The 11,989-nt window shown below is 43.5% G+C and overlaps 1 protein-coding gene across 1 annotated transcript; it reads right to left on the reverse strand.

Moving 5' to 3' along the window:
* Positions 1-3,444: 3,444 nt before the first annotated feature.
* On the reverse strand, positions 3,445-4,444 carry LOC122099869 (probable rRNA-processing protein EBP2). Its single transcript, XM_042670366.1, has one exon. It carries the CDS (start codon positions 4,402-4,404, stop codon positions 3,445-3,447), a length of 960 nt encoding a protein of 319 aa, XP_042526300.1. The 5' UTR covers positions 4,405-4,444.
* Positions 4,445-11,989: the final 7,545 nt, after the last annotated feature.

The raw sequence follows: 11,989 nt of genomic DNA on the forward strand, positions 1-11,989 counted from the left end.
TACACTAAGAACTATTCAGTAAGTTGGTTTAACATGAAGTCAACCAATGAAGAAATAAAATCTATGCAAGGAATTTGTAGCTGAGTGGTAGAATATTTGCCTATTATCTGTGAAGGGTCCTTGATAAATCTCCTGCAAAATTGGAAACAGACCAAAAATTTAAAAACATAATACATGAAGGACAATAAAGCACAGGGATTGGGGCAAGGTAAGTGGTTTACTTCCAAAATAGAAGTAGCAGCACATGATTTTGGTGGTACGTACTTGGAATCCAAACTTCCATTTCTTTGGTGGTTCAAATGTTCAAGACCAGTCAGCTAAAAAAAGCACAACAAATAAACAGGAGGAGGAGGAGGGACCATGAGAGAAGGAAAAAATAGAGATCTGAAACAAATTAAACTTCATCTGGATGGTGGAAAGAAGTCTGTCAACTATATTGTTTTCTTTAAAATAAGTTTCTAGCCTTTCTACCATATGAGGGACACAGCAAAAAGTGAGCACATTAAACCTGGTGAAGCTGACCTCTCTGTATCTTGAATTTTCTAGGTTCTAGATCTTGTCCTTCAGAATGTCTGTTTACTACAAATACCTTGCTCTAAGCCATTGGGACCTGGAGTTTTGTTATAGCATCACAATGGCATTGAAACACCCAGATATAACTCTTTCTCTAAAGGAAGTACTCTTTCTCTAGCTGTAGGAAAGACTGATGGATTTGGCAGTCGGAGAATTCAAGCTGAGGACCTCCAATTTGCTAGGAAGGGGTTCAACCACATAAGCCCCTACTCCATCCCTTGTCCTTCACTTTGAACATATCAACACAATAACTTATGGATTTCAAGGTTTCTGCTGTAAACTATCTGATAAGAAACTATCATGGGGTATGATGATGCTCTCTTTTCTCTCACTCTTATAGATGTTAGTAACCCACTCCATGGTGCTGTATGGATAGGGAATTTTGCTACATTATCAGAAGATTCTGAAATGATACCACTATTTTTTTTTTATACCAGTCACTCCAGGTATAAAAAAAAGTCCTTGAATATCTTGAGTAAATTGAAGAGGTTTTTAAAAGCCAAAAGTTAGAGGAGCTTTTCAGATTATGAATGCCATGTAGCATCCTACTGGATTTAATTTATAAGTAAGAAAACAGCAGCTTCCATGACCCACCTAAGCCAAAAACTTTCTTGGTCTTAGTTTCTTTGCATTTTAATGTAAATGAAAAAAGTGCCAGTTTATTGATGTATAAGAGGACTCTTAGCATTACATATTTAAATAGTTGTCAAAATTCACTGAGTTGAATAGAAAACATGCTTAATTTATATTAAAGTAGTAATGTGTTGTCATTAATACATGGATGTATGTATTAGTAAATACTGAAAAGGAAAAACTTATTTCTACAGAGGATTCATCTTGGCAATAGTCATTTTATAGGAGGCTAATACTACCTACCTTCAAAATATCTGGATCCACTTTAGTGAAAGTTTCCCAGTTGGGACACTGTCATGCACCCCTTTCTCCTAGAAATACATAGGAATCTACTTTGTTATTTGAGTGTTGGAGCAAGCTCCAAAACCTACACATGTGGTGAATGGAAGCCACTGGTGGGTATATGTTTGGTTCTTGCATATGGCCAGGGATCTAGCAGGATCAGGCCTAAGGGAAATGGGTTGTACTCAAGGACAAAGTCTACTGGCTGATGTCCCCCTGGGAGCAAACACTAGGACCTGGCAGCCACCAAGGACAGAAGGCATTGGCTGATTCCCTTGTACTTCTTGCAACACTGCCATGGCAGCAGCAGTGGCATCCTATTCTACCCTCGCATCCCTGTGGAAACCTTGTCAGTAGTCCTCCAGGCTCAAGACCAAAAGAGCCAGTCGGCTCATGCCAAGCTGTGATTGGTCTATTGAAGCCATTGTGAACAGTCTCTGCAATCTATTACAGTGCTGGAAGTTCCTGGTGACCTGCTTGACTCAGTGCTACGTTGACAATCGTGTGTGTATGTGTGTGTGTGTGTGTGTGTGTGTGTGCGTGTGCGCGTACTTTTTTGGGGGCAGTGGGAACTTTGTGTTGTTTGGGTTTGGGTATTTCCTTTTGGTTATTGCTCTGGGGTTTTTATTTTCTTAGGCAAGTTTAGGTAGATTTACTCTTTGCCATCCTAGCAGAAAGATGGGAGAACACAGTGAATTATCCTCAAACTCTTTAGAGGAGGAGACCTTAATTGAGCAATACATTATGAAGAAGATCATTGGCTATGGCAGGATGAGATTTTCATTGAATAATACAGTGTGAATGCAATCATTGGCTATGGACGGAAGAGGTTTTCACTGAACAATACAGTATGAAGGAGATCATTTGCTATGGTAGCTATCCAAATGTAAATTTGACCTAGCACCACCTCATAAACCTCAAGATGGTAGTGAAGGGAGAGTTTCGCTTGTCAGATCAAAATTGAGATGGATATTATTAAGACTTTCCATTACAGACACATGATCAGGTCGTACCAGGTGAGGGAGAAGGATGAGCACCAATACTTGGTAATGGAACTGGCCACCCAGAGACCTCCTGAGATAAATGTGAAAATCATACCGCCTATTCAATAATTAGGTTGTTCAAACAGACTGTGTGTACTGTGCATTACTTTAACAAAAATAGAAATGCACACTGAGACCTGAAAACCCAATAGCATCCTGTTGGATGACAAATGCAATGTGAAGGTCAATGACTGTGGTTGCTTAAGGACATATTTGGGTACCTTGATTTTGTCCCTATAAAATATTCCTGCAGGGCTGGGAAGGTGGGCTTAGTGGTAGAGCGCTTGCCTTGCATGCATGAGGCCCTGGATTCAATTCCTCATCACCACATAAGCAGAAAAAAAAGCTGGAAGTGCACTGTGACTCAAGTGGTAGAGTGCTAGCCTTTAGCTGAAGAGCTGAGGAACAGAGCCCAGGTCCAGAGTTCAGACCCCACGATTGGACCCCCCCAAAATATTCCTGCATGAAAACCACAATGGCTGCAAAGTAGACATCTGGTGCTTGGGAGTCATCTTTTGTATTTTATGGAGATGGCAAATTTCCCATTTGAATATATGAATTTTAGCCAGATACAGATAATTGTCTTGGAGGTCACGTATATTGCTCCATTCCACCTGTCTCCAAAAGGACAAAACATCATCTTGAAACTGTAAACTGCAGACTCAAAGCATAGGCAGAGTATAGAACAAATAATGGAGACTAGCTCAACCAAGTCGAGGAATATTTCTTTTTTTTTTTTTTTTTTTCATCCTGAGGTTTTAATCCATGAGTGTTTCTTTCAAACTGTTTAATTTATTAAAAGAATTTTGTACAAAAAGAAACTAAGAAAAAGGATCTAAGTATACTGAAAATTGCATATTGCCCTTTTTCTTCATTTTTCATATAAAAGATGTTATTTAGCGGGTTCTGCTCTTCATTTTCTCTCTTGTTCGTTTTCCAGGTCTCTTATTCGCTCCTTTCTCTCCCAGGCCTTTTGAGGCCCTTGCCATGAGCCTACCTTGGCCCGGAAGCTGGATACATCCATCGTAGCTTTCTCGAGTATTCCATTTGGTACCCTTTCTTCTTTCCACCAAACCAAACTTTTGGTTTTTATACCGTCGTTTAGCACTGGGGCCCCCTTCTTCATGTTCTGGCCTTTAGCTCCTGCCTTCTTCATGTTCTGGCCTTTAGCTCCTGCCTTTGTGGCCTTTGTGGCCTTTGTGGCCTGTGCAACAGGTTTCTCATCTCCCTCAAGAAAATCCAGTTTATCAGAGAAGCCTTTTTGGTACTTCTTGATGGCATTCATCATATGTGATTTCTCCTGCTGCCTCTTCTGAAGAACCTGTGTTTGCACCCTCTTTCCATATTTCCTAAGTGCTCTCAGTTGCTTAGCTTTTTCAGACTTCTCCATGGCAGCCTGTTTAGCTTGTAGCTTCTGTCGAATCTTTTGCATGTGCTGATCAGTCTTGGCCATTTCTGCAAAATAATCGGTGGGACGCTTGGTAGGGATGTGGAGCTGATGGAGCCGTGGTAATACTGCCAGTACAGCAGCCTGGGCCTGGCGGTAGAAACTCATTTCTCTTTGGAAGTCGTCTTCTGGGTTCACAGCTTTCTTCTGGTCCTTATTCTGCTGAGGAGTTGGCTGAGGTTCACTGATTTCGGGCACCGGTCCGAGGGTCACATCCAGCCTTTCAACCCAATCTAGATCCCGCTTGAATTCATCCAAACACTGCTTCAGTCCATTCACGTTGTTCACGGCCTTCTTCGGCCCCTCTAGCATGACATTGAGGCCTGGCTTCAGAAGTCCGCGGGAAAATGCATCCTGCAACTCTCGGTCCGTGACCACGGAGTCCTCAGAGTCCGAGCCGGAGCCCGAGGGCGGGGGAGTGTCCATCACCGCCCGCCGGCCGGAGCGGGGGTGGCGGAGGTCCGCGCCGCTAGCTGGGGATGACCCTCCTCGCCGGTGCTGCCCTCAGCGTCTCACGACCGCCCGCCGCGGCCCCACGTGCGCCCGCGCCACACCAGCCCTGACAACTACCAGCTCCGGCTCCCGAGGAATATTTCTTATATCCTGATGAACCACTATGTAATGAGCTGAACCCTATTATTCTTGCACTCATGTGTGACATGAGTTACAGCCTGCTTGATACCCACAAATCAATATTGGACAGGACATTCAATGAAATCATGGCCATTTATTTTTTTTTATTAAAAATGACTTAAACTAGAATGCCAGCAGCAAAATTAAGTCAATGCCTACAATTGTTCCAGTATGCCCATCTCATGTAGAAATTTACACCTTTCCTGTTCCTCTACAATGGAAAACCTGACTTCCTGCCTGTCATTGGAATTTCAATTGTCCTATGATGACAAACCAACAATACTGAAGAGAAGTGCCACTCTTCCTTCCATTCTCCTCTGCTTCCTGCAGAAGAACTCCTGTTCCAGTATGATCACACACCATGAATCTATGGTTTCGTTTAGTTCCTCTTTCTTCCTGAGGAACAATGGGAGATGCTGGTAAGAGGACAAAGTCCTTCCCTTTGGATAGTTGGACAATAAGATTACAAATTCTATCTCAAATAAGAGACAGGATTGGAGGAGAGTTGCTAGCAGTATAACTACCACTATTTGCAGAATATGATGCTGTGTGCAGGCCTAAAAATAACATTCACAGATTACAAAGAAAGTTTTTTCAAGAGAAAGGATTCAGAGCCCTTCCATAATAAAACAACAGTACCCAGGTCTTCAATTCAATTTCACACTGGGGAATTCCAGCTTGAATCCTTATCTACAGACTTGGACAGTTCATCTAACAATCATTCATCATTTTGGATGACATGGACAATACCCATTGTCCAAGTAGGTGTTTTAGTACTTTAAATATTGGAGAAAAAAGGTCTAGGATGTATCAAAAATAAGGTTTTCATTTTGGTGGAAGATTTACCTTTTTAGACTACAACCCACATAATATTTAAAGAAAGGATGGATATGGGAGGAAATCTTTCAGTTCTTCGTTTTTTTCAAGTTTACTTATTGAATCTTTCAGTTACTGAACCTGGCTTAATTTGTGAGGTATACACACACATACACACAAACACACACACATGCACATATATATATGTCGGGTCTTCATCTGTCCCGCGAAAGAGGGACGGAGTCCGAGGAAAGGTAAGTGCGGCCTCTCACCCGTTCCTCATCCTCCCTCAGCCCTGGAGACAATCAGATGCAGCAGGGAGTTGTCAAGCAGGAAAACTCATTTATTAACACAGAGCAAGCCATTTTAAAGCAAAAAAAGAGTGGGTGGCATGGCAGGGGAGGAAGAGGAACAAGTCACTGTCAAGGTCACACCCTATCATGCACCTAAGCTTCCACGGGCTGTTTACACACTGAACATAAAGCAAATTGGACTCTGCCCACTCAACTCCCTCTCAGCGCCATCTTTGCTGCCCATGTGCTCTACAGATTCCCCCTTTTTTGTTTTAATGCAGACCCACCTCCCAGTTAGTTATCCTTTCCCCTCCACTGTAAAGGTTATTTTAACAGGATTACATTGGTAAGGATAGCATTGGCTATGCAGGGGGTTCAAGGCAAGTCTGGGGGGCGAGATTTGCCAGATAAGGATAGGGAGGGCCCTTGTGCATGATCTAAGGGCCCATCCCAGTTACCTCACATCCCCACCTAGCACAGTAATAAACAGTCCCATCACAGAAATGTCCGAAGCAGTTCAATTAATTCCTGGGCATATATAAAAGTCAGTATCTCGTAAGGTCATCCTCTTCAGAATATGGGAGCAGCTTGGGTATTGGGAGTTCCACACATGCGGCATGGTGCATCCTCGTGGGACCCCACACTCAGGCCATTCTACTATAGTCCAGAAAAACAAGGAAAATTTAAAACAAATTCTGCAGACATAGCAAAGCAATCCTGGGCAACTGGTGTCTTTTAAGTAAGACAGTTCCTTGTACGTACCTTTAAGCAAGCACAGGGGTCAAAATGACATTTGAGCTTTACTGTCAGCTCCCAAAGGCTCCCAACATCTCCCCAGTCTTTGTTTAAAGAAGCGAACCCACCTGTCTTAGGTTGGGTGGACCACCTTTTCTGCCTTACCCGTCATTGGGAACTTCTTCAAAGCGAAGCTGAAGGCCCTGTCTTAGGTTGGTCAGACTGACACCCCCTCTTATCCATCTCTGGCTGCGATTCCTCTCGGGGAAATTTATTCACTTGGAGCTTGATCTTATGTAACTGGCTGGCTAAGCTCATTAGAGTTTTGCAAGGAAGTCATAGAAAAACCATCAGCAAAAGCATTACCAGGCCAAAAAATGTCATTAGCAGTCCTTTTACATTAGTCAAGGATGGGATAGCAGTCTTTGCCACTTCAGAGTCCAGAGGGGGTGTTTGTTCTAATCCAGCTATTTGCCTGTGGGGTTGAAAAAGATCTAAACTGGAAGCATAACAAAAAGTGGTTGTTTAGCAATAAGTATGGATTCAATAATGCTGGTATACGAGCAATTAGTAAAAGAACAATTACAGCAGGTAACATTAAAATAATTGGCTCCTACAGAAATATTAAACAGTCGATACATAATGACATAGGGTGGTGATCAAAATGAAGGTCAGGCCACCAGGTCGAAGGGACAGCTTCTCTTGTGGTGGTATTGATGATTTCTGCATTGCCAGTGCTGATCATTGCCCAGGTCACCCATTGAGGTTGATGCAGATTCCATAGGGCCACTGCCAAGACTGGGAGGGTTAGGACAGCCAACAGCTGGAGTATCAACACCTGCAATTGTTAGAGAACACAAGAGCTTCTCAAGGGCTGGTTGCCCTTGGGGATGGTTAGTAGTTATCTTTCTGGCTTTTCTCTTTTAAACACAAGCCTCAGCCACCATAGCCATTTTTCTTTCCTTGTTGGTTAGCTTATCCTTAGGCATCCTACTGTATAGAGGAGATTGGTAAAAACTTAAGGTTCCTGGCAGGGATCCAAATGGGGGCTGTCTCCCCTATGGGAAAAATGAATCCAAATCCCCTGCCCATAGTAACTAGGGGGTCAGGTCTTCTCCATTTTTGTGTCAGGGGGTCCTTCCACCTGACTTTCACTTGGGGCTTAGAGTTTAGTTGTCCCCATTGCTTCCATAATCTGGATTCAGTTGCCCCTTTTGAAAAATTTAAAATGTTAATCGTAAGCAAAACTATCTGTAACTGTATATGGGGACTAACTCCCCCTTTTTGTTTTAATAATTGCTCCTTAAGACATTGGTGATTTCTTTCTATAATTGCTTGGCCTTGGGGATTATAAGGAATTCCTGTAGTATTTAATGTGCCATTTGTCAAAAAACTCGGACATTGCTTAACTAACAAAAGAGGGTCCATTATGGGTTTTAACTTGTGCTGGTAGACCCAAGGTGGCAAAGCATTGAAGAAAATGTGCTTATGAATGTTTAGTTCTTTCTCCTGTATATGATGTGGCCCACCATGCTCCTGAGTAGAATCTATAGAGACAAAGATATATTTAAACTTGCCAAAAGCTAGGAAATGAGTAACATCCATTTGCCAGAGGATGTTAGGTTTAAGGCCTCTGGGATTTACCCCTGGTGGTTGTAATGGGGGTACTTTTAAGAAGGGCTGGCATGTTTTACAGGTATGTAATATCCTTTTGAGTTTACAAGAATCTGAGGAGATCTATGCTGAACACCTCTCCAATTAATGTGGGTTAAATCATGCAAACAGGTAGCCTCTTGTAACATTAATACTTGCATGCAAGTCGCTAACTGGTCTGCCCAATTATTACCTAGGGATAAAAACCCAGGAAGTTTTGAATGCCCTCTCAATTGCTGAATATGAATAGGGGCTCCCGCCCTTCTAATAGGCCTTTAAGGATAACCATAAGAGGGGAAATATTGTTTTCATCCAGCTTACTATGTGCCTGGGGAATATGAGGAAGCAAGTTAATCATATATAGGCTATCAAAATACAAATTAAAGGGTTTTTGAATGTCCTGAAGAGCCATAATTATGGCCTGCATTTCTTTATATTGTGCTGACCCTTGACAAGGTTGAAATCTTTGTTGGCTCGGGGTCTTTTGTTGCTCCTCAAAGGCTGCATATGCAGAGCCTGCTTTACCTCCATCAGTAAAAACATGGAGGGCTACAAGTTTAGGTTTGGTCAGTGGCCACTGCTCCACCCAGATAGGGCTTCTGGGCTTCTGGGGACAGTGGCCTTTAGGATTGGGGGTGCACCGAGCGGGTCCCCTTTGTTCTTCTCTGTAATTATGAAAGTTAAAAAAATCCTTTTCCTTAACTCCCTCTAGATCCTGTTTAAGCCTTTGTGCTTCTTCTCCATCCAGGATATCATCATAGGCTGCTCAATGGTCTGTAGTGACCACGACTTCCATTTGTCTTAGCATGTCTTGCCCTAGTAAATTGGCAGTGAGGTTTTTTGCCACTAAAGGGCATATCTTTCCCTGTTCTCCATCTGGGCTAGTCCATTTCATAAGGGTGACTGTCTCTTTGGACTGGGAGTTGCCCCCTACCCCCCCAATATCGGGGGCCCATGTGCAAGCTTAAAGTCCAAGGGTACTTCCTCCTCCCTGAGTATGGTTTGATCTGCCCCCGTGTCAATTAAACAGTGAAACCACTTTCTGCCTATGAGAATACTCATTTTAGGGTGGATTCCTTCTACCAGGGGGACGGTCCAATGGACCTCGGTCACCCAGCCACGAGGCTGCCTGGGCCTCACAGCAGAGGGGGTTCCTCCTTGAGTTAACGGGGCTGGAGGATGCCCCTCCCCTAGTTTAAACGCTTCCCATTTACAAAAAATTTGGATCAATAATCCTTTTTCCAATGGTACCCCTTCCTGCACCTGGGGGAGGGTGTAGGGGGCGGTTTGGACCACCCAGGCCGGTTGTCGGAGGGATTGTTGTGAATAGTCCCTCTTAAAGTGCCTCTCCTGCCCATATTTAAAACAAGTCCCTCTCCCCATTGGTCCTGGAGTTCCTCGGCCCTGGGCTTCCAGTGCCTGGGTAATAGCCTCAGTCATAGCAGATGTCTGAACCTGTAAAGCTAAAGCTAATGATTGGGACTGGTCCTGTTGCATTACCACATCCTGTGAGGCCACCACCCATCTGCTGAGGGAACTCTCTCTCAATCCCTTGCAGGCCATGTGGTGGTCTGCATTCATCCCTTCCCAGACTAGCAGCTTTATAAACTGATCTCGGAGGTTTCCTGCTGGCAGCTTGTGGTTAATACTCTGTTAGAGTTGGTCTACAAACTCAGCTAGAGGCTCACCCGGTTTTTGTCTCACTCCTGCTATGGGGGACTCAGTAGTCCAATCATCCAGTTTGTACCAAGCAGCAAGTCCTGCCTGCCTCACCTGGTCACAGTATGGGCCAGGTATTGTGGCCTGTTGGACAACCAGTGTAGTACCCTTCCCCCGTCTCTGTTAACATGGCATAAATAATAGGTATCACGGGTTATTCTCTGCTTTCACTCTGCATTCCCCCTTAAAGAAAGCACACCGTTTAATAAACTGAGAACTAGTAAGGACAGCTTTGGCCACATCCAGCCTAGGGACACATGGGTAAAAAGCAATGTCCTGTAATAGGGTTTGAGCCCAAGGAGAATTTGGGCAGTACTCCGCCACCACCTTACAGAGCTCTTTAAGATCCTTAGCTTCCCATGGATACCATTCCAAGGGCCTATAAGCTCCTGGTGCCAGAGTGACCGGATATGCTTAGAGAAGTGAATTCTGTGGCCTAGGGTCCAGGCTTTCCGGTGGCCCTTTACTTCCAGGGTCGGTCTCCGAGTAGGTTACTTCCCCAGCCCTCGGCCCCTCCATGGAAGGTCGGTAGGGGTCCGAGTCTTGCAGGTCCCTCTCCTAGGTCACGTACCTCCTCTCTAATCAGGGGAATAGGGAGGGGGCCTAGGACCATCAGGGGTACCTGAATCAGAGGGGGTAACCTTCACCCTTGTTTTGACTTCCACTGTGTATGTTTCAGTGCGTTCTCCGTCAAATTTGACCCATTCCTTTTCTTTCTCACTTCCCAAGTCCTAATCCTCCTTTACTCCTTCTAAGCCTAATGTTGCCTCCTCCTCCTTCTTCTGTGAGATAGTATTACCCATACTAAGGGTTTCACTTACCCTGAGAGACCACTTAGCCTCGGCCGGTATCTTTTCCTTTCGTGCCCCACGTTGGGCACCAGATGTCGGGTCTTCTTCCATCCATCCCACGAAAGATGGACAGGGTCCGAGGAAAGGTAAGTGCGGCTGGCCACAGACCCATTCCCCAGCCTCCCTCACCCCGGGAGACAATCAGACGCAGCGGGAGTCATCAAGCAGGAAAACTCGTTTATTAACACAGAGCAAGCCATTTTTAAAGCAAAAAAGAGTGGGTGGCATGGCAGGAAAGGAAGAGAAACCAATCATTGTCAAGGCCACACCCTATCATGCACCTAAGCTTTCATGGGCTATTTACACACTGAACATAAAGCAAATTGGGCTCTGCCTATTCACCTCCCTCTCAGCACCATCTTTGCTGCCCACGTGCTCTACACACACACACACACACACACACACACACACACACAGTATATATACATACATAGTATGTATATATTTCACAAATATATTACATATTAAATATATCATATAATATTATATATGTAAAAAATGCACAATTTTGGAGATGATATGTCATGGAATTCTCTGCCTTTGCTTTAAGACAACATTGTCCTCATCTCAGCTTCCTAAGAATCTAGGATTATAGACCGGGACTAGGCAAAAAAGATTTCCTTTTAAATGCTACCGAGAGCCTGTCTTTAATTTCCAAGAAACACTAGAAACTTGAAGATAATAGAATGACGAAGTGAAATAGAACACTTCACTCACTGGAAAACTTTCAAAATTTATTTTAGACAAAAATTAGGGTCAGTGTTTAGATCTATCCTTGAAAAAATTAATAAAATATTAAAGACAGGTATAGATCCCAGTTGGAAGTGTGGAAGTAAGAAGAAGGCCCATAAGTTCAAGACCTAGTACTGGTCCATAACCATATATTTAATGAAAATTAATTTTGTAGGCCAGAACTTGTTTTTTTTTTTTTTTATCTTTTGTGTTCAGAGGAATGTCTGCATTATGTGTAAACAGACTGCTCTACAAGGTATCTTTCTGGGTCATACAGTAGTTATTACATGGTTCTATGTAGACATTTAGCTTTCTAATGATTTTTTTCTACATAAATCAAGTAATGTTAATTAAGTGTCATGAAGAATGCCAAACCTCCATTTTCGTGCCCATCCCCATCCTTGTCCTCCCTATTGTCCAGCAGTTTGTGTCAGTTCAGCATAACTGCAGCTGGCACATGGAACAGACATGGACTCGATGGATCCTGGCTGTGATATGGTCCCAAATATAGCAAATACCAGAATCAATGAGATCCAAGCAGCGGTCCAAGGTTCCTAGTTGTATGAATGTCCTCGGCTT

The sequence above is a fragment of the Dipodomys spectabilis genome, unplaced genomic scaffold (assembly GCF_019054845.1).
Source record: "Dipodomys spectabilis isolate Male_0828 unplaced genomic scaffold, ASM1905484v1 ptg000543l, whole genome shotgun sequence".
Lineage (NCBI taxonomy): Eukaryota > Metazoa > Chordata > Mammalia > Rodentia > Heteromyidae > Dipodomys > Dipodomys spectabilis.

What these genes read in the sequence shown, in the direction of transcription:
- LOC122099869 (XM_042670366.1), bottom strand. Translation starts at nt 4,404, where the DNA reads ATGGACACTCCCCCGCCCTCGGGCTCCGGCTCGGACTCTGAGGACTCC.